The 19,972-nt window shown below is 47.4% G+C and overlaps 1 protein-coding gene across 5 annotated transcripts in view; it reads right to left on the bottom strand.

The window, feature by feature from the left end:
- Nucleotides 1-19,972, bottom strand: part of XDH (xanthine dehydrogenase) — a 117,330-nt gene that overhangs the window by 23,772 nt on the left and 73,586 nt on the right. For 4 of the 5 annotated variants that reach the window (XM_057743175.1, XM_057743172.1, XM_057743174.1 and 1 more), the window contains 12 exons: nucleotides 18,042-18,110; nucleotides 17,656-17,745; nucleotides 16,435-16,576; nucleotides 14,206-14,298; nucleotides 13,484-13,635; nucleotides 12,133-12,226; nucleotides 10,276-10,385; nucleotides 7,966-8,150; nucleotides 6,435-6,609; nucleotides 4,966-5,049; nucleotides 3,149-3,318; nucleotides 1,596-1,719 (listed from right to left, as the gene is read on the bottom strand). In XM_057743175.1, the coding sequence (XP_057599158.1) occupies nucleotides 1,596-1,719; nucleotides 3,149-3,318; nucleotides 4,966-5,049; nucleotides 6,435-6,609; nucleotides 7,966-8,150; nucleotides 10,276-10,385; nucleotides 12,133-12,226; nucleotides 13,484-13,635; nucleotides 14,206-14,298; nucleotides 16,435-16,576; nucleotides 17,656-17,745; nucleotides 18,042-18,110 (1,488 nt within the window). The remainder of the gene's footprint in view (nucleotides 1-1,595; nucleotides 1,720-3,148; nucleotides 3,319-4,965; nucleotides 5,050-6,434; nucleotides 6,610-7,965; nucleotides 8,151-10,275; nucleotides 10,386-12,132; nucleotides 12,227-13,483; nucleotides 13,636-14,205; nucleotides 14,299-16,434; nucleotides 16,577-17,655; nucleotides 17,746-18,041; nucleotides 18,111-19,972) is intronic. The other variant, XM_057743173.1, reaches the window with a different exon arrangement.

Here is a 19,972-nt window from a genome sequence, read left to right as displayed (position 1 = left end):
CAATTAAACTCTTGACTTAATTGGTTAGCATAGTGGTTGTTGAACCTGGCTGACTCTCACTAACCATAATGCTAGTTATGGGCTTAGGGGCTCTTGAAGTTTATAAAGCAACTTGTCTTCTATCAAATGCTCTCCTTTGGGGGCCCTTATATCTCAGGGTTATAGTTTTCATTCTCTCCTTCACTTTTACCTCAATAATAAGTTGAATTTGTCCTTCAGCAACACCTATCCACCTCCAATTTGCAACATTTGATCTGTTCTGGAATTATGAGTATAAAATGACTGTCTGACAACTGTCCTATAAGTACACAGGTTTTTGTAGCAGATGTCTTGAATGTTTGGAACTTTTTTTTTGGAAGGACTCCGTATATAGTTGAAATCAATAGATAAACTTTCATGTCAGTGAATATCAATACACGTAGTGGTGGTATTGTAATTGTAATTTCTATCCTGCTTAGTTTATTTAATGTATTTTTATTTCCTTTTAATAAAGGAGCTTAATATTGTACCGCTAAGAATCTGATTGTTAGTTAAAATACAGTCACCAGTCTTTTTTTTTTTTTTTAATTTATTTATTTATTTATTTTGGGGGGGGGGTACACCAGGTTCAATCATCTGTTTTTATACACATATCCCCGTATTCCCTCCCTTCCTTGACGCCCCCCCCTCGAGTCCCCACCACCCTCCCCGCCCCAGTCCTCTAAGGCATCTTCCATCCTTGAGTTGGACTCCCTTTGTTATACAACAACTTCCCACTGACTATTTTACAGTTGGTAGTATATATATGTCTGTGCTACTCTCTCGCTTCGTCTCAGTTTCCCCTTCACCCCCCGCCCCCTCCCATACCTCGAGTTCTCCAGTCCATTCTCTGTATCTGCATCCTTGTTCTTGTCACTGAGTTCATCAGTACCATTTTTAGATTCCGTATATGTGAGTTAGCATACAATATTTGTCCTTCTCTTTCTGACTTACTTCACTATGTATGACAGATTGTAGTTCTATCCACCTCATTACATATAGCTCCATCTCATCCCTTTTTATAACTGAGTAATATTCCATTGTGTATATATGCCACATCTTCTTTATCCATTCATTTGTTGATGGGCATTTAGGTTGCTTCCATGTCCTGGCTACTGTAAATAGTGCTGCAATAAACATTATGGTACAAGTTTCTTTTGGGATTATGGTTTTCTTTGGGTATATGCCCAGGAGTGGGATTACTGGATCATATGGTAGTTCTATTTGTAGTTTTTTAAGGAACCTCCAAATTGTTTTCCATAGTGGTCACCAACCTTTTTTTAATGCCACTTTGGCATGGAGTCATCCTATGTGTCTTACAATAGGTACAAGCTGTAGCCATCAATTAAATAAATAAATAAATAAATAAACAAACATTAAGTTAAAAGTAAAAGTGCTACCAGGCATATTCTGTCCCCTTACTGATGGTCCTGTATACTGGCTAATTGAATTATGGCCATGATATGTGCAAGTGTATAATCTTTTAAGAGTAGGAATTTGGAGGAATAAAAACAAATTAAAATTTAAATACTCATTCCACTAACTTCACATTTTTAAAAAAAATTTCCAAGACATACCTTATCCTTGGCAAAGACTGTCTCATCATTAAAAAGCCCAGTTTCGTTACTGCCAGGAATATCATCAGCAGAGAGAAAGCAAACAAATCCTGGTACCTTCTGAGCTTCTGAAATATCAATGGACCTGCAAGAAGGAGGAGGAGTGTGAGGACCCAGTGAGGAAAATTGAAGTGGAAAACCTGTCACCTGACAAAACGCTGAACTACGCTACACTTCAACCTTGTGCATCAATAATTTTTTCCCAAAAGATTGTATAATAGAGAAAATTTCTAAAATATCTTTAGAAAATTTCTAAAGTATTTTTATATCTTATAAATCTTGCTCCTTGTAGTACCCCATCCAATCCCATCCATCCCTTTGTAGGAAGAACAGATACTATCATCTGGAACAAGGATCTATACCCCTGAAGGGTCCATGATAGATAGATAAAATTCAGGGATCCATGAACTTAAATGGGAAAACATTTTCATCTTAAAAAACATAAAAGATGACCCATCACCCAATTGGATAACCTTGTCTTCTTTTTGACAGTTTTTCCTCCACCCTAATTCTTCCCTTTTCTACCTCCTAACCTATCCTATCCTATTATGTAAATGCTAATTAAATGCTTACCATGTGGAGGCCACTATGCTGAATGCTGTGGGAGATATAAGACGAATAGGACAAGCCTGTCCCCATGGACCTTGTACAATTTTGGTCTCCAAGTACAGGGAACGAAAAAGCATTTACTCTGGAAAGCTCCAACATCCACATCACAGCTAATACCCATCCAGAATCAGCACATTAGGGCCCTTGCTGTACCACTCAGTTTCCTCATCTGGAACACCGGGATAATAATAGGACCTGCCTATACGGTTGTGGTGAGGAATAGTTAAGGCTATGTGCGTAAAATGCTTTAAACCAGGCTGCAGCAAATGTGAGATATGAGGGGTTTATTATTATTAATACTATTATTATATCATCATCATAGAGGTGGCAATTCTTGCCATTTGGGCTCTCAAATTTCAACAAACAGGTACGCATGACTATTCTCTGCCGGGTCCTTTGTGGACACTATCACTGATCCTCACAAAAACACCCTATTACATATGGGAAAAATGAGAGCTTCAGCACACAGGCCAAGGTCAAGTTGCTAAGCACTGGAACAGGAAGTCACTGCAAGCCATGCTAAGGCCTACTGCTCCCTTTAGTGCTGATTCAAGTTCTCCTGAAGATTTGCACTGAAGTTTAGCCCAGTTTCCACAGTGCAGATCTAAGAAAGCCCTTTCAGCATCTCTTGATTGCTTTTCGGGTCAAGTATAATGTCCCTGTTCAGCACCCTGAGGCTCTCCTGATCTGGGCCTGCCTACCTCTTTATTGTCACCCCACCCCAACCCTCCCAGGCACTGCTGAGCCCCTCACTTCTCCTGCTCCTCTCCAGTCTGGTTTTAACACGAGTCCCTGTGTTCCTCTCTGGACCAGGAGGCCCTGGAGGAGGCTTGTTGTCGTGGCATCTCCAGGGCCTGGCAGGTGTTCCCGGCACCCTCCTCCCTGAGTGTTTTTACTGCACGCACTTGATCTTGGCGTGTGCCCTGGTGCTGGTGACCAGCCGGAGGAACAGCTCATTCTCATAGCGAGGGATGTCATCACAGTACACAGCCTCCCCAGAAGCCTGCAGGGCTGCAGCCAGGTGGGGCAGGGGCCGGCCCACCGTGTCCTCCTCAGACTGACCCTTGGGCACCTCCTGGAACAACATGGTCAGGCTGAGCTGCAGAGGACCCTGGTCCCCTACAGGCCCCAGGGAACCGTGGAGAGCTTCAGGCCAAGGCAAATGCAAGGAGTGAGAATGCAGGAGGCAGGAGGGGCACAGGGCGAAGGAAACAGAAGGCAGATAAGAAATCATCGAGAAGAGTGGTCACAGTATCCCTATACAGTCATCCATGGGCATCCTCAGGAGACAGCGTCCAGGACCCCCCATGGATACCAAATCTGCAGATGCTCAAGTACCTTCTGTAAAATGGTGCCGTACAGGTGGCCCTCTGTACCCATAGGTCCACACCCACAGAGGAGGGCTGACTGTGTACAGAAGCAAGTGAAACAAGGACCCTAAACGTCCCTTTGTTGGGGGTTGGGTAAATAAACTATGCTATGCTTACAGGATGGAATAATGTATTATACAACTGTTAGAAGATATTTTTGAAGAATTTTAATTAGAAGGAAAGAACGCTCATGTTAAGTGTAAAAGCAGGACATACAACATTGTGTGTGTGCGTGTGTGTGTGTGAGATTCAAATTCTGTGGGGAAAAAATGTTATAAATATAATATAAATATGTCCATATATGCGTAGGAAAAAAACGGAAAGAAGTACACAAACATATAATAATGCTTTTCTCTTGGAGGTGAGATTTTCTTCTTTATGTTTTTCTATATTTTTCTTCTTTATGTTTTTCTATACTTTTTATGTTTTTCTGTATTTTTCAAAATGTAAAATGTATTCAGTTTATAATAAAATTCTGTTATGTGTTTTTTCAAAGTAGTATTTATTGAGAGTTTACCATATGCCAGGAACTATCTAAGTTATTTACTTTTATAAACTCAGTGAGTCCTCAAAACCATGTTGTGAAACAGGGGCCCTCATTATCCACATTTGCAGCTGGGCATGATGAGCTTGGCCAAGAGGCTCAGAGAGACAGTACCTTGTCTAAGATTACACAGCTATGTGATGGCAGAGTTTGGATTCAAGTCCTGGCAGTCAGGGCCAGAGTTCATGCTTTGGACCATTACACTCTAGAGCAGGGGTCTACAAATCTTGGACAATGGCCAAATCTGGCCCACTCCCTGTTTTCATACATGAAGTTTTATCGGTGCATAGACACACGCAGTCATTTACGTATTGCCTCTTGCTCCTCTGTGCTGCAATGATGGAGCTGAGGAATTGCAGCAGTGATTACGTGCATGGCCCACAAACTCCAAAATGTTTACAGGAAAAACTGACCCTTTACCTAGTGTTTCTCGAAAAATTACTGTTGGTAGACATTGTTTGTTTGTTTGTCTGTCTTTAAATTTTGTTTAGTTTATGTGCTCAAGAGAACTCCTGGCTTTGCACATCAGCCCCACAGAGGAACAAAAAAAAAAAAAAATGGAAAAAAAAAATTTAAGGCGCAGGTGAAGATGAGCGTAATCCCAAGAGAGAAATTTAGGTGCGCAAGCGGGGAAACAGCTTCATTCACACTAATACAATTTCCACTTCCTTCACCAGACATTTATGCACAACTGTAAGGAGCTTTAAGCACCCACACACAACGTGAGCTGGTGGTCCACCAATGGTCGGCATCATCTGAGGTGGCCTGCAAGGGCCCCTGATGTTAGCCGCACACCGTCTGTACTCACTTGGAAGAGCTGGGTGTTGGTCGGAGGGTCTTTGCGAAAGAGTAAGGTGGCGCTGGAATAGGTGGGGTCCAGTTTACCACACTTCTGTGGAGACAAGGTAATAGGTGATTATGGCTATTTCTATCATTGGTCCCGTCCTTGGTTGTCCCCAAGTGGTAAAAGTAACAACTGTCTCATCTCCTCGTTTATACTCCTTCTGGTACTGGCTGGATCTCTCTCAACATCTGAACATGGGCTCTGACAGCTTCTCTTCCCCCACCCCTGCACCCTACTTCCTCCGACACACCAAACCAAGGCTTCCCTCCTTCCTGCATTTATGCCTGCTGCTCTCTCTGTTGGGAATGTCCTTCTCCCGCAGCCTTCCTGGAAAAGTCGTCCTTTTTCTCCTCAATTCTATGGGAAATATTTAGTGGTAGGGGAAATGCTCATAATATAATCTCAACAAAATTAAGGGGAACGTGAAGCTCTGTATGCAGCATGACACCAAATCTGTTTGGAAAATGATCTATCCAGATCGAAAGATAGGAAAATGATAGATATATAGATAGATGGAAGGAAGGACAGATAGAGAGAGATGGGGCAGACAGACAAGTTGACAGACAGATGGACAGATAAATAAGGAAAACTATCAGAGGAATAAGCAAAAATATTAGTGGTTTTATCTAAAATCTGAGAGTAATTTTAATTTTTTCTTTATACATTTCTATATTTCTAAAGTTTTCCACAAGTTTATTACTTATGTAATCAGAAAAGAAATTATTACAAATGTTTATAAAAAGGGATCTCATTCTGCTCTCCCCGCAGCTGTGAAGTCTTCTCTCCTTTGTACTCCCCTCACCGCCATTCCATCTCCTCAGTTGTCACACCAGGCTGGCCTTTATTGATCCTGTTCTCTCCCACACTAGGCTGCGCCCTGACCCCTGCCCAGGATGCAGTACAATCTTATGATGTAAAAGGTGCAAAATAAATGCTTGCTGGCAAACCCATCTCAGGAGCTGGACTCCACCTCAGCCAGCACCCTCTCCTGAATGCATATCCCTCCTGGCTATAGAAGCCCCACCTCACATTCTCAACACACCACATTCCCATTCTAACTACACAACCCCAGTTGTACCAGTTACACTGCTGGAAGGATCATCTGGTCTACCCACCCCTAGATTTTACTGCTGAGACTTAGAAAGAGTTGTGACCTACTCAAGCTCTCACCTGAGGTAATGACACAGCCAGGACAAGAACACACATCTCTGACTCCCAGCCCTGTGCTCTGCCTCTCAGCCACCCAGTTGGCTCCCATCTCCATGTGGCTCCCTAGGCTGTGTCCCTGGTCCCTGCTCCTCTGGCCTTAGACACCCAAAGGAGAGGAGCGTTTACCAGCTGGTCCACGGCACTCTTCCATGTCAACCAGCTTCCCAGATCCCTAAACACAAGCGCTGCAGGCAGTCTCTGCCTCACCCGGGCCCCACACTCACATCTTCTGAATCCTCTTTGCCCAGCTTGTGCAACACCGTCAGGTAGAACTTGAAGAAGAAGCTGAGGGTGAGGGTGCGCCGGAACTCAGTCATGCCACCCGGTGCATCTGGAGACAAGGACAGCTCCTCTGCCAGGCCTGCACACACGTCCTGCAGCAGCTTCTCATTCCAGAACCTGCCAGAGAGCAGGCCATGGGAGAGTGCCTCCACCCAGCTCTCAGAATCGCCCCTGTGAGTAGTGTGTACCGGGCCTTGCAGTCACGAACGTCAGCTCAAAACATGGCTCGGATCCTTATAGTAATGTGACTTTACGCAAGTTACTTAACCTCCTTGAGCCTCAATTTCCTCTTCTTTAAAAATAGGTACAATTTTTAAAAGACCACAAAAATAATAATAGTTAAATCTATTGAGTTCCTACAATGCGCCAAGCAATGTTCCAAGTGCTTGATATGAAACATCACTTTTAATTTAAGTGAAAAGGTATAGTAGGGAAGATTTTTACCAATAAGAACACTGAGACATGGGAAAATTAAGTAACTTGACTTATATTACTCATCTGCTAAGTGTTGGAGCCAGGAGTGTGAACGCAAGGAGCCAAACTCCATGTTAAGCTTTATCTACCCATGTGTTTATTGTAAGGATTGCACAGGACAGTGCCAACAAAGTGCTTGGTACAATCACTGCCATACAAAGTAGCCATAGTAATAGTAGTTGCAGTAGTAATAGTGTAGCAGCAGTAATAGCGATAGTAGCAATAGCAATAGCGGCAGCAGCAGTACTAGTAGCAGTGATACTAGCAGTGATGGAAGCAACAGAAGTGGAAGCAACGGTAATAGCAGTAGAAGCAGGAGTGATAATAGAAGTACCAGGAGTAACAGCAGCAGCACCAGTAATACTATTACTCGTAGTAGCAGCAGCAGCAGCAGCCCTGATCTTACTATTAGCTGCAATAGTGGCCGCAGCAGGGCTAGTTGCAATAGTAAGAGCTGTAGGAGCAGTAACAGTAGTAGTAGTAATAGCATTAAGAGCAGCATCCGTAAAAGCAGCAGCAGCAATCGCCCCAGTAGCAGTGATACGAGGAGTAGCAGCAATGCCAGCATAACGGTAGCGGTAGACGAGAGAGCAGCAGTAGTGGCGACAGTCATAGCAGCGGCGGCCACAGCAGTAAGATTTGTCATGGTGGTGAGAGTGGTGGGTGCAGCGGCACTGGTGGTAGGAGAACAGTAGTAGCCGTAGTAACAGAAATAATACGAGTAGCACTAGCTGTAGTAATTGGAGTCGGAGAAGCAGCAGCAGCAATAGGAATAGCAGTTATAGCTGCAGCAATAAGTGGTAATAGTATTAGCCATAGCAGCAGTAGCAGCAACGCTACTAGTAGTGATACCACTAGTGGCGGCAGTCCTCATCGTCGTAGCAGCAGCAGCAGCTATGGTGGTGGCAGTATTAATAGCCGTAGCAGCAGCGATAGTAACACCGCTGGTAGTCACAGTAGTAGCGGCGGCAGTGATCTGATTCTGCGGCTAGCTCTTACGTCGACAGCTGCTTCTGCGTGGTCTTCAGGGCTGAGATGGTTCTGTCTGCCATTCCGCCATAGCAGAGGGCCAGCTCCTTGACCCGCAGGGTTCCTGGCTGGAACAGGACCCTCATGCCACAGGTCACCTTGGCTATGTCATCTTCTCTCCGGGAGGCCTGCTTGAATGCTGAGAAAAACTCACCCTAAAGATAACAGAAAAGTACCTGTTTCCTCCCATGTGTTGCAGGGACTGTAAATGGTGGGCCTGAAGCAGGGATATGAGGTGGGGTGAGGTGGTAAGACCGTCCCAGAGCAGAGAGCAGCTGGTGGTAGAGGTCAAAGATCGGGACATAACTACCACATTTTTTAGGAAAAGTTCCAGATAACGTTCCCAGAAGCTGGGAAAGGGCCAGGATTTCTGCCTATCAGCCCAGAAGATGGGAGGTCAGGGACACAGGAGAACAGCTCTCAACCAAAGAGTTGGATGCGGCAAGGTGCTTTCACAAAGGCTCCTCAGAGACTGGCTCAGCCCCCACGGCTTCCCTATCCCGGTGCCCGATATCATGTCCACCCGGCCTCCCCAGGGCTGTGCCGAAGCCTCTTTTGGCCTAATCGCCTCTCAAGCAGATACAATGAGATGCCAAAGGGTGTTTGAAACCCAGCGTCTGCTTGTGGCCTCCGCAGATGCTCTCTCTGACTTCTCTCTCCCACCAGTCTACTGGCTATGATTAGAAGTCTTGTTTCCTGAAAGAAAGACTCACTGTGAAACAGTAGCTGGCTTTGCACTTTGAACATACATTTCCCCTGGGTCTAAGCCAGTCCCTGTCCCTGGAAATAGAAGGAGCGTGTGAGTTACTTTCCAGGTGAGAACCCATCTGTATCAGGTTCTGCTGGAGGTCTGAACTCACCCTGGCACTACAAGTTCTGATGAACAGCAAATGTGGGAGGTTTAAGGAAAGGTTTATTGGAGAAACAAGGAGGCCCACTGTTGAGGTTCAAAATGGCCCCAAGGTTTTGTTGAAGAAGCCACAGAGACCCCTCCTGATGAGAAAGTTCGTCCAGATTTCCGATGTCTAATGTGGCCCCGGAGCAATGAGCCCAGTGCTTGAACTCAGTTCTGGTACAGAGGTTCCAGCCGCTCACTTCCAGGACCGTGCCAGCCCATGGAAAACTTTTCCCCGGGGTTTCCTGGGAGGATGAGCATCCGGCCGTCAGCTGATCCTTCTTGAGAAAGCCCTCCTTATTCTGGGTATTAAAACCTCTTTTCATTTATACAATGTTTTTTGTTAATGTCCCTACTTAGCAAAATAAAAACTGGGCAGTGCTACACCTGTTTCCTCTTCCTTTCCCCACCTCATAATTAAAAAAAAAAAAAAATCTACTGATCTGTGAAATACAAAAGCTCTGGGAATCACTGTTCAAAATGGTCTATAAGGACAAGCTGGAAAATCATTAAGACACCACCGCAGGGACATAACTGTTTTAATTTAATTAGCATTCTCGATAAAGAGGTCAAAATCAGCAAGGGCAAAACATGCCTTGTAACACTCGCTAAAGCACGAGCTCTTGTAAACCCTTAATACTCTCCTTTACGGCTGGTTCCCAGCCTCTCATGGATCACTTTTCTAAAAGGCCCATTGTGGGACATGTAGGACAAAACCACACCAGGTTAAGACACTACAGGCCCCAAGGGAAAAGAGCAAGGCGGCCAGAGGAGCCCAGACTTGCCCCAATAAGCCAGAAAACCCTCTCGTGAAGCAGAAATCCATCTAAGACAACCCAGGGTGAGGTCAGTGAAAATGCACCTTGTCAAGCCCAAGGTCAGCATATGAGGACCTGAGTCACAGGTAGCTTCTCCACCCAGCACGTAAACTCCGCACTTCATCATATGAAAACTGGGGCAGAGATACTCCACAACTGGATGTGTTCTTGGAATTATGTCGCTAGCACCAGCTGGTGACCCCTGCCAGCTCCCAGATACCTGCTTTATGAATTCTTTCTTGTCATTATTTGCAATAACCCCCATAGTCAGTAACTTGGGCCCATTTTACAGATGAGGAAATTGGGGCTCAGAAAGATGAATGACTTGCTCAGAATCACACATCTACCTGTCTGGTTTCATTGTCTATGCCCTGCCCCCTACCCTGAAACTCCTCATTGTCCAGAGAGGAATATGGTTGGTTAAAAGTAAGATTCAGAGACAAGAACGTCAGTGTTAAAGTGGAGAGATGCTAAGTTTGGTCCCCGAGGCAGACTCTGGTCTCCCTGTCTGGAGCCTGGTGAAACTGAGATGAGGGGTGACTCAGGATGTTTCTGACAGCATCTCACCTTCCTGCTGTAGGGGATCTCAACGGAGAGCAGTATCTCCTCTGGACCTAGCAGGGTCTTTCTGTAGCTGGGGAAGAAGGTGTGGTCCATCGGAACTGTTCTTCTGGTGCCTGTACAGAGGCAAGATAGAGAGGGACCAATGTGAGAAAGCATAGGACAGACCACCAGTGGAATTCTCCATCCTGGTCTCTAATGCCCACAGTCAGAGGGAGTGGCTGTCACAGCAGGGGCCAAGGTGCGCCATCTGAAATCCTTAAGCATTGGTGTGCCAGTGACTGTTTAACAATCGGTTCTTTGAGAAAAAGCCCTGATTCATAGCATTTGCTAGTTCTTGTGCTATGAATACTCCTACCACGGCCAATGTTAAGCTATCAGAGTAACATCGTTCAGTGTGAAGTTGGAAAGAGGGTAGCAAAGAGTTGACACAGCAGACCTGCCCTCCTCTGAAAGACCTGCTCACAAGGTTGGACACTGGCTGTCCTCTGGGACCTTGGATTTCAAGAGTTCCCACCATCCTCTGTTAAGAACAGTTCATTGTGCCTAAAATGTTTGTACAAATCATACGATTTATGCTGAACACCTGACTTTCCTTCTGGGCGTCTGGACTTCCGGTATGTGCCAGACAGAGCCCCGTGACCAGCCCCCAGTAAAAGCCCTGGGTGCTGAGCCTCTAATGAGCATCCCTGGTAGACAACCCTTCACATGTGTTGTCACAACTCCACCTATTACTGGGGAGACGGAGCATGTCCTGTGTGACTCCCCTGGGAGGAGGCCTGGAAGCTTGTGCCCGCTTTCCTCTGCCCCATACGTCCTTTCCCTTTGCTGATTTTGCTTTCCATCTTCCTGCTGTACTAAGCCATAGCCATGAATAGGACTCTATGCTGAGTCCTGTGAGTCCTCCTTGACCTCCTGAGAGTCATCAAACCCAGAGGTGGCCTTGGGAACCCTCTAGCAAGGAAACATGCACAGGAGCACACCATTATGTAGCATTTCCACTCTACAAATATAATAAGTGGAAATAATCTGAAGGGCATAGACAACTGTGAAATGAAGTAAAATAATTAGGAAGTGGTGAATATTGAGTATGTGTTACTTTTGTTTTTAATATAATTTATTTCATTGTAAGGTTACATAGTTTAATTTTTAATAATGGCCATGTTTAATACCGTATGCTAACTCATATATACGGAATCTTAAAAAATGGTACTGATGAACCCAGTGACAGGGCAAGAATAAGGATGCAGATGCAGAGAATGGACTGAAGGACATAGGGGTGGGGGGGGAGGGCACGAAGGGGAAGCTGGGATAAAGTGAGAGAGTAGCATAGACATATTTACACTACCAACTGTAAAATAGCTAGCTAGTGGGAAGTTGCTGTATAACAAAGGGAGATCAACTTGATGGGTGATGCCTTAGAGGGCCAGGACAGGGAGGGTGGGAGGGAGGGGCTATGGGGATATATGTATAAGTACAGCTGATTCACTATGGTTTACCTCAAAAGCTGGTACAAGAGTGTAAAGCAATTTTATTCTAATAAAAAGCTTAAAAAAATAATGGCCGTGTTTAACAAATGCTCAGACTCCCTGAAAACCCAGCAATCAGCTATGGTGAGCAGCCTACTCTGGCCCCAGCACACCACTAAGTAAGTCGTCTCGGCAACTGGTCCTGCTGTGAATTCTTAATAAAGTGATGGTCCAGCTCTCTGGGCCCCCAACGTGGGTACCTCTCCCTTTGCAGTTTCCAGGGATCCAGACTTTAGGAAAGCTGCATCATTGAACTTTGGGCTCTGCTTCTCCAGAAGGTGACCTATCTTGTGAGATTCCACCCACCTCTGGCCCTCTGAATGAGGCAGCTCACCTCTGGACACGATGGTCAGCTTGGTCCCGCTGGCCATGAACACAGGGTTGAGGTCGGAGATGGGGCTGGCTGTGATGATGTTCCCTCCAATGGACTAGGACAAGCAGGGAGAGTGTGTGAGAGAGCTCCCCCCAGGAAAGCCCTGCTCACACAGCTGGCTCCCAAGCACAGGGAAGGTGGGGGTCACCTGCTGAAGGGAGAGCCCTGAGGTCCTCCACCCCCTGTAGACACACGATCACAACAGTAAGAACTCGGATATTCGGGTAACGTGCAAAACTTGAGATTCAATGCCTGGGGTTGGCTCCCAGCTCTGAAATTTACCCGTCAGTAAACCACGATCAGCCCCTTTACCTTTGCTTGTTTGTTTGATTGATTTCACCCAATCTTTTGCTGAAAGGGTTGAGGTGATTTATCACAGAGGCCATAGAGAATTAGTAAAAGAGAAATAAAAGATAAAGATCACGGAAAATGAGGAGGAAGCCTTAAGGATGAACAGTGTGTTCTAATTGAGCTTCCTTGGCAAAGAATGTAAGGAGGATCAGACACAGCGTTCCTATTATTAGAAAAGAGGAAGAAAGCCAGTTGCTCCAAGAAAAAAAAAATCCGTCCCAGAAGTAGATTGCACCCAGTAGAGACTTCTGGGTTTATGTCTCTTCATCTATAATTGGAAGAGGCAGGGGCTTGGGGTAGGGTGAGGGGAATGGGAGTAGGCTGTTTTGCTTTCGTTTTTGTTCTGATTTTAAAAAACAACAACAATGGAATAGAAGGGCCAGCTTTTCTCCCAATTCCATCAATAATTGTGAGACTGAAAAGGCTCCAGGTGTGAGAACACCACCTGCAAACCTGGAATTTGGGGGCTAGTCTGAAGGCTGATTGCAAACAGACAACAGATGGGCCTCTCCCTCCTCTCGGGGTGGGGGGGGCGGTCTACCTCTGGTTCTCCCCCCAACTCTGAAAGGCAGTTTCCCTTCCTATTTTGGCTTCTCCATAACGTATCTCTCATCCACCTACTGGCAGCCTCGGCCAAGTTCAGGAAGAGGGAGCAGGCGATTCTGTCTCTTCGACCTCAGGGGTAAAGACTGAGTCACAGGGTGGGTGCTGCTCTGGGTGGCCCGCAGGCCACCCTCATCAGAAGCATCTACGGGGCTTGTTAAAACCTGAGCCCTGGGCTCCACCCCAGACCTGCTGTCAGACTCTCTGAGGGCGGGGCCCAGGAATCTGCATTTTCAACAAGCACCCCAGGAAATTCTAAGCACTGAAGTTTGAGGCCCACTGGGTCTGCAGCAGAGTCCAGGCCAGCCCCCCTCGCCTTATGAAAGCACTTGTCCTGGGCCCCTGAATAGGGACTCACTGCCACAGACTTGACCTGCTTCCCAGCAAACCAGCGCAGCTGCTCCAGGACGCCTCTGAACACCTCCGTTTTCTGGGTGGGAAGCTTAGCGACGGCATCGAGCAGGGTCTTTTCCACAGAGCTCAGGGGGCAAGCGGCTCCAAAGGAGATACCTGGGAACACACGCTCGGAATGACAGCCATCCCCATCACAGCTCAGAAAGCACTTCCATACACAGCTCCTAGGAAGCTTCACAGCAGCCCGAGGAAGTCTGAACTAGGACATACATCCTTATATGGATGAAGAAATTAAGGCCCAGAGAGGTCAAGTGACCTGCCCAATGTTACACAGCTAATAAAAGAGCCAGGACTCAACCCCAGGCCTGTTGACCCTATGACCAGAGCAATCTTTTCTCTCAAAAGTGGTTCTTAACTCAATAAAATGAGATTTCTCAGGGTGAAGTCTTGGCATTTTTTTTAAAGCACCCAAAAACTCCCCCCACCTACCCCCTATTCCCACGAGCGATACGAATATGTAGGCAAGATGGAGAGCAACTGAAAACCCCAAGCCCCTTGCCCACTGGCGCCTTACCAAGATGCCCGCTTCGCCTGTGCAGGGCGGCTCCCGAAAAAGCAGGCGGCAGTGGGAGCCAAAGGGGAGGCTTTCCCAGCACCCACCATCCCCTGAGCGACCCACCTCCAGCATCCCAGCCCCTCTGTGGGCTCAGGCAAACCTCCTCTTACCCTCTGGTCCGTGCTCCACTGAATTCAGCTCAGGGATCCAAGCTGGGCAAATGATCACAGGAAACAGCTGATTCTTAAACTTCATCTCAATGCCTTGAGAGAAGCAAGAAGCCTCGGGTTACAGGCCCACTGTTCATCACCAGGGCATTTTTTCCCACCACTGCACACGGGACGGAGGACATATTCACAATCGTAACACATTCCAAGGGTGTCTTGGGATTTAGCAGGTGCCGTGAACAAGATGTGGGATTAAGTGCAGTTTCCACCGCCTCTCCCTCTCAAAAAGTACCATCGGAATTGAAATAAAGCGAACTTGAATTCACATGTGTGCGTGTGCGTGTGTGTTTAATCAGAATATTAGAAAAAGGTCATGAAAATAAGTCAGGAACCCTTCTAAGCACTTTACATATTTTAACTCATTTAATCCTCACAATAACCCTATGAAATACTGTGATTTCCTCCATTTACAGATGAAGAAACTGAGGCACAGGGAGGTTAAGTTTCTTGCCCAAAATACACAGCTAAGCATGGGCATATTTCAGTACCGGTGCAATTATTAGAGTTGGGATCTAATAGTAATATACTCTGAAAGTCTAACATTCGGGCAAAAAAGGAAAATTGCCTGGAGAGAAAACTTCAAATTGGCCTCCCAGTCCCCATATCTGTCTGCGTTCTTAAGGTGCACGCCTTGACCGAATGTTTGCATCTGGTTTCTGTCCTTCTGGTGAATGAAGTAACAAACCTCTGCGAACAGACCTGCTTCTGTTCCTCAGACCCAGTTAGTACAGCACCTCTCCCAGCCCCTCTCACAGGGCTGTAGGTGGAAAAGTTTAGGAAGGAAAGATGGAAATGTCTGTGTATCGTGCCCCACAGTCTCCTGTGCCGCTGAGGGTCTCTGAAGAGCGGCACAGGCTTTGAGGAGTCTGGCCTGTTTGAATACCAGCTCGTAGGAGAAAGAATGCAGATGGAGGCACTAAGCGGCTCATCTTGACGTCATGGCTGTAGGGGGTTACACTGTGGGGGTGGTGTATAAGGGAGGAGGGGGTGGAGCTGTGGAGTGGTCTTAAGCAATTATTTCTAACTTGGAACTTATAATATCTTTGTGAATTCCTTTATCTTAGAATCTAACTGAGCCCAGAACATTGTGTGACTCACGGCAAGGAACATGTCAGGTATCCAAGGACCCCAAAGATTCTTCCAGCCAGTCATTCTCCACCTTAACTCATGCTACCCTGGGCTCTCGGATCGCGGCTACACAGGCCATTGTGATCATATCACCAGAGGCACTTCTCACCGGCCACCCTGCCATCCCAGTGTGTCACTTTACTGCAGCAGGGGATTCCGTACAGCACCTGTGCTCACAAGGGTGGCCCAGCTTTGCACTTTGCCAGCATGGACCTGAGCCGGGGTCTCCTCTCTGTGGCTGCAGAACCAACCAGAACCCAGGGCTGAGAGAGTCCTTCCAGAGCCAGAGCCAGGAACCCCCCACCAGCTGGATTTGGCTGCTTAAAAGCACATCGAGTCCCGCCCAAGCCAGGGGTCCTCTAAAGCAGGCTTCGGCTGTGCCACCATCCTCTCTGTGGCTCCTGACTGGGCTTGGGGCCCAGCCAAGTGGAAACGGGCCAAGCCTGGTTCAGAAATGGATGGAGACTAGCAGGGACCTGGGCATCTCTGCTCCTGTGTCCTCAAGCAATGGGCCTGAGAGCTGCAGGTCTGGAGTCTCCTTGACCTGTTCACATATTGCAGGGCTCACGTCCCAGGTGGTGGCACCACGTGGCAGGTGGCTACGGTCATGGCAACACAGCACAGTCACACTTGGACCCCTCCTCTCCCTTGCCTTACACATGATCCCCAGAAAAGGGTGGGGTGGGGGCCAAGAGAGTGACATTTACGGAACCCCTAGTGTCCGTCAGGCACCGGCCCGGACACTTGACCTACGTTGCTCTCTCCTCCCTCAAACTGGGAGACACTCGAGGGAAGGAGTCTGGCCAGGTGATCTGGGTACCCCTCACTCCTCCCAGAGTACCTGGTGCAGAGCTGTCCCTCTGTCAGTGTTTACAGAGAACAGACAGCAAGGATCTCAGTTAATACTCAGAACAACCCTTAGAGGAGGTGTTATCACCGCCACATGTGAAATGGGGAAGTGAGGGCAGAGGAGGACACACAGAGGACACACGGCCGCAAGGGGCTGAACCAGGTAGACTGGCCCAGTGCCACTCGCGCCCTTACCAATCTCCGTGTTCCCCACCACCAGCTTGGCCTCGGGGTGCTGCGCTTTGAGGTCCAGCAGCTCTTTCAGGGTTGAGGCCTGTATCCAGGTCACACGCTCCCCTTCAAAATGCAGCTGCTTCTGCGGAATGTCTTTCAGCCTCTGGAAAATGCAGCTTTCTTACTGTGCTGCCTCCTCCTCCCCTCTGCCATTCCCAGGGCCACCACTTTAAGTTTGCAAGGGGATCAACTCTTCTATGGATTTGTTTAATACTGAGGTCAGATGGAAATGCATGTCAGGGGAGAAGAGAGCGGAAACACCATGTATTGAGGAAGGATCTACACTGCAGCTCTTTTATATACATTATTTCACTTAGTCTTTAGAAGACCTCAGCAAAGGAGGCACTGTAAGTCTCATCTTTTAGAGATGAAGGAGGAATCTGAAGATTAAGGTCATGGGACTTGCAGAAGGTCACTGCCACAAGATGACTTGAACTGTCCCACATTTTCTCCAGGAGGTGCGGGAGGGGACAGGGGAGGTGAAGGCAGGGGAATCAGAAGGGAATGCAACGGAGTGTTGATTCTAGTGTATGAGGGGTGATGCAGCGCTAGGAGAGAAAACCCACAAATCAAACTGATGGTTTTTTCAAGATTTCACAATCCAGAGAAACATATTCTGGTGGTCTGCAGCAAAGCCATTTTTTCTGACCCACTGAACTCATAAAGCAGTCTTCATGTGCTCACTAACCCTTGAGAAATCTGCCCTTGAGAAACCTTAGGAGTGGCTTGATTTTTTTTTTCCCCATAAATAAAGTGAAGGAGCAGAATGGTCAAGGTGAGAAAGCAGGTATGAGAGGTGTCCCTAAGACAGGGCTGCAGGCCATGGATGATGTCCTTTGAACACAGCTCTCTTTGTTTTGTAAATACATGGCCTGCTTACAGAGAGGAGAACGGGTTGCTTGGGGGCTCATAGATGAGATTTAGCCAGGATTTAGCAAATACTTCTGGAGCTCCTGTTACTGTACACAGTGTGCCACAGAGATCCACTCCCTCAGAGCGACCCACGTGGGGAGAGAAGTGTGGGTCCCTGTGGGAGTATGTGGCACAGGGACTTGATGTCTGGGTATCAGAGAAAGGAAGGGAAATTCAGGCTGAAACTTATAGGACAAGGAGGACACAAAGGCTCCACTGGGTACGGGTGGGACCCAGCAGGTCTCCAGGGGCTCATGGGGCATCACCTACCAGCAACTCTGGGGGAAAGATGGGTTCCTGGGTGGGATCCAGGGGCATGAACTCCTCTGGGTTGAATAAAGATGGCGAGAGAGTGACCTGCTGGAAATGGGAACAGATGAGTGATACTCTGTCCCCTCCTTTAAAATGCCCCATAGGGCCGGCCCAGCCCTCTGTCCAAGCGAGCTCGTCTGCAGCCCCCAGCAGGCTGGGGGAGGGGCAGGACAAGGAGGTCTTGCAAGAGGATCCAGAGCTAACATACACATTCACCACCCTCATGGTTGGGGCATAACCATTTCCTCTTCCAGCCACCACTTCCCAGAGTGTGGAGAGAGCCCACTGGCTCCTTGGATCCGAGGTTAGCCCTCAGGCTTCCAGGCTGAAAAGGACCCACTTACCTTGTGGTCTTTCTCCTGGTTCATGCAGCAGTTTGGGTTGTTCCCATTTCCTCCACAGCATCCACCATCCTAGAGAGATGACCAACGTTCACACAAACTCTTCTGTGCAAAGAGTTTTCACAGAAGCAAAAGAACCAAGATTATTACTATCAAATGAAATCTGGGTGTGATACCTATCCCAGCATCAAAAGGAACAGCAGGTTCATCTAGCTCTGCACAGAGGTAAGGCCTCTGCTTTAACTACTTTCTCTCACTTGGTGAACATAGATTAAATAACTTGAGAATAAACAAACAGAACCTCTCCTGGAAGCAGCAGCGAAATTTAATTTTGAGAAAATTTCTCCATAAAAGCTAGTCCTATTTAATCAAAACATCTCTTTGTGCCCACTTTACTCTCCAGCACTGCTTCCTGAGGAGGTCTTAGTTCCCCAACGAGGGATCGTCCCCTGCAGGGGAAGCACAGTCTTAACCGCTGGACCACTAGGGAAGTCCCTCATGCCTCTACTTCTAAACCATCAAGTGCTATGGGAATTGGCTGGGCACCTCTCAGGCTGGAGTCTTTGTGGGGCTCCTGCCAAAGATGTCCAGGACCAGAGCTGGGCCAGAGATGTTCCCAGCCAGTGTGCCTGATGGCCTTCCCGTCAGGCTTATCAGGCACTTCCTGCCAGGAAGCTCACACCCTTTATTTCTCACTGAAGGCCTGTTCTGGAGGATACGCACAGGTGTGATGACCCAACACCTACAGGGAAAGGACTTGCTCAGGACCTCTTGGGGTGCCAATGGCAGAACACAGAACAGAGCCCAGATTGCTACCTCCCCAAACCAATGCACTGAAGGTGGGAAAGGGTGTGTTCACCTGACTGATCTACCCCAAGGAGGCAGGAGTCTCAGCTCAGGGCCCCAGAAGACATTACAGAATCATAAGGTTGTGCTAAGAGGCAACACTGGGGGAAACCCCTAGGCACAGAGCCAGACACATTTCCAGAGCAGCCAGTTCCTAGGGGAGCAGGCTGGGAGTAGCCTTTCCGTACATGAATCAAGGAAGACACCATTCATGCCAACATTTCCAAAAGGATGAGTCACTACCCACCAGTGTTCCCAAGGAAGTTCTCAGAGGGCCAAGGAGGCTGAAGATGTGGCCTTTGAGAATGTGTAAGCACTGTCAGACTTGTCTCAACCCCCTGCACGTGCTGCCCTGCGTGCAGACCCCTCCTGCATGCACTGCTTTGCCATTGGATCTCAGAGCTGCTCTGTCTTATCCTCCCCACCACTACCTTGCCCTTCCCCTCTGTGTTTGACAGAAAGGAGAGGGCCTCTTCTCATCTCTCTTTTTGGAGAAGGAGTGATATGGGGGAATTACCAGGCCCTGCAGACAGCAAGACAACAGCCTCACTCACCCGGTCCTTGTGGGAAAGGATGTATTTCTCAAAAGTGTATTTTTCAGATAAACCTCCAGCACATTCTCCCTTAGGTCTTTTTCCTTGATAATTCGTTGATGTGTTTATGACATAAATTATTGTCATATACAATAATCTGTGACTGCCCTCACAGTCTACTGAGTTTGGATAAGGCTCGGGTGTTTCCTCAGAGAGATTTCCACTTTTCTCAGTAAGCTGAAACTACTGGGCTTATGCTTATTTTTATGGTTCCTGCATTTCCTTCCTTGCTGCTAGATGAATGCTGTCATTTCTTGCTGTGAACAGGCTGCCTCCCTATAGCAGACCCTCCTCACCCTTTTCCAGTGTGTGCTATGTCCATGAAAACTAGATAACTGAGTTTGTTAGAACTGTATATAAAGTAAGAGGTAAAAGGCTCTGAATAAAGGCCTTAGGGGCCTCCAATGAGTGACATCCGTGGGCTTCTGAGCTCACTCTACGTGCCGATCATTTTGCCTGCTTAGAGCACCCAGCTCTGCTCTGCTCTGCTCTACA

The sequence above is a fragment of the Hippopotamus amphibius genome, chromosome 7 (assembly GCF_030028045.1).
Source record: "Hippopotamus amphibius kiboko isolate mHipAmp2 chromosome 7, mHipAmp2.hap2, whole genome shotgun sequence".
NCBI classification, from domain to species: Eukaryota; Metazoa; Chordata; class Mammalia; order Artiodactyla; family Hippopotamidae; genus Hippopotamus; species Hippopotamus amphibius.
Note: the sequence above shows the minus strand (reverse complement) of the source record. Positions and strands in the feature narration are given on the sequence as shown.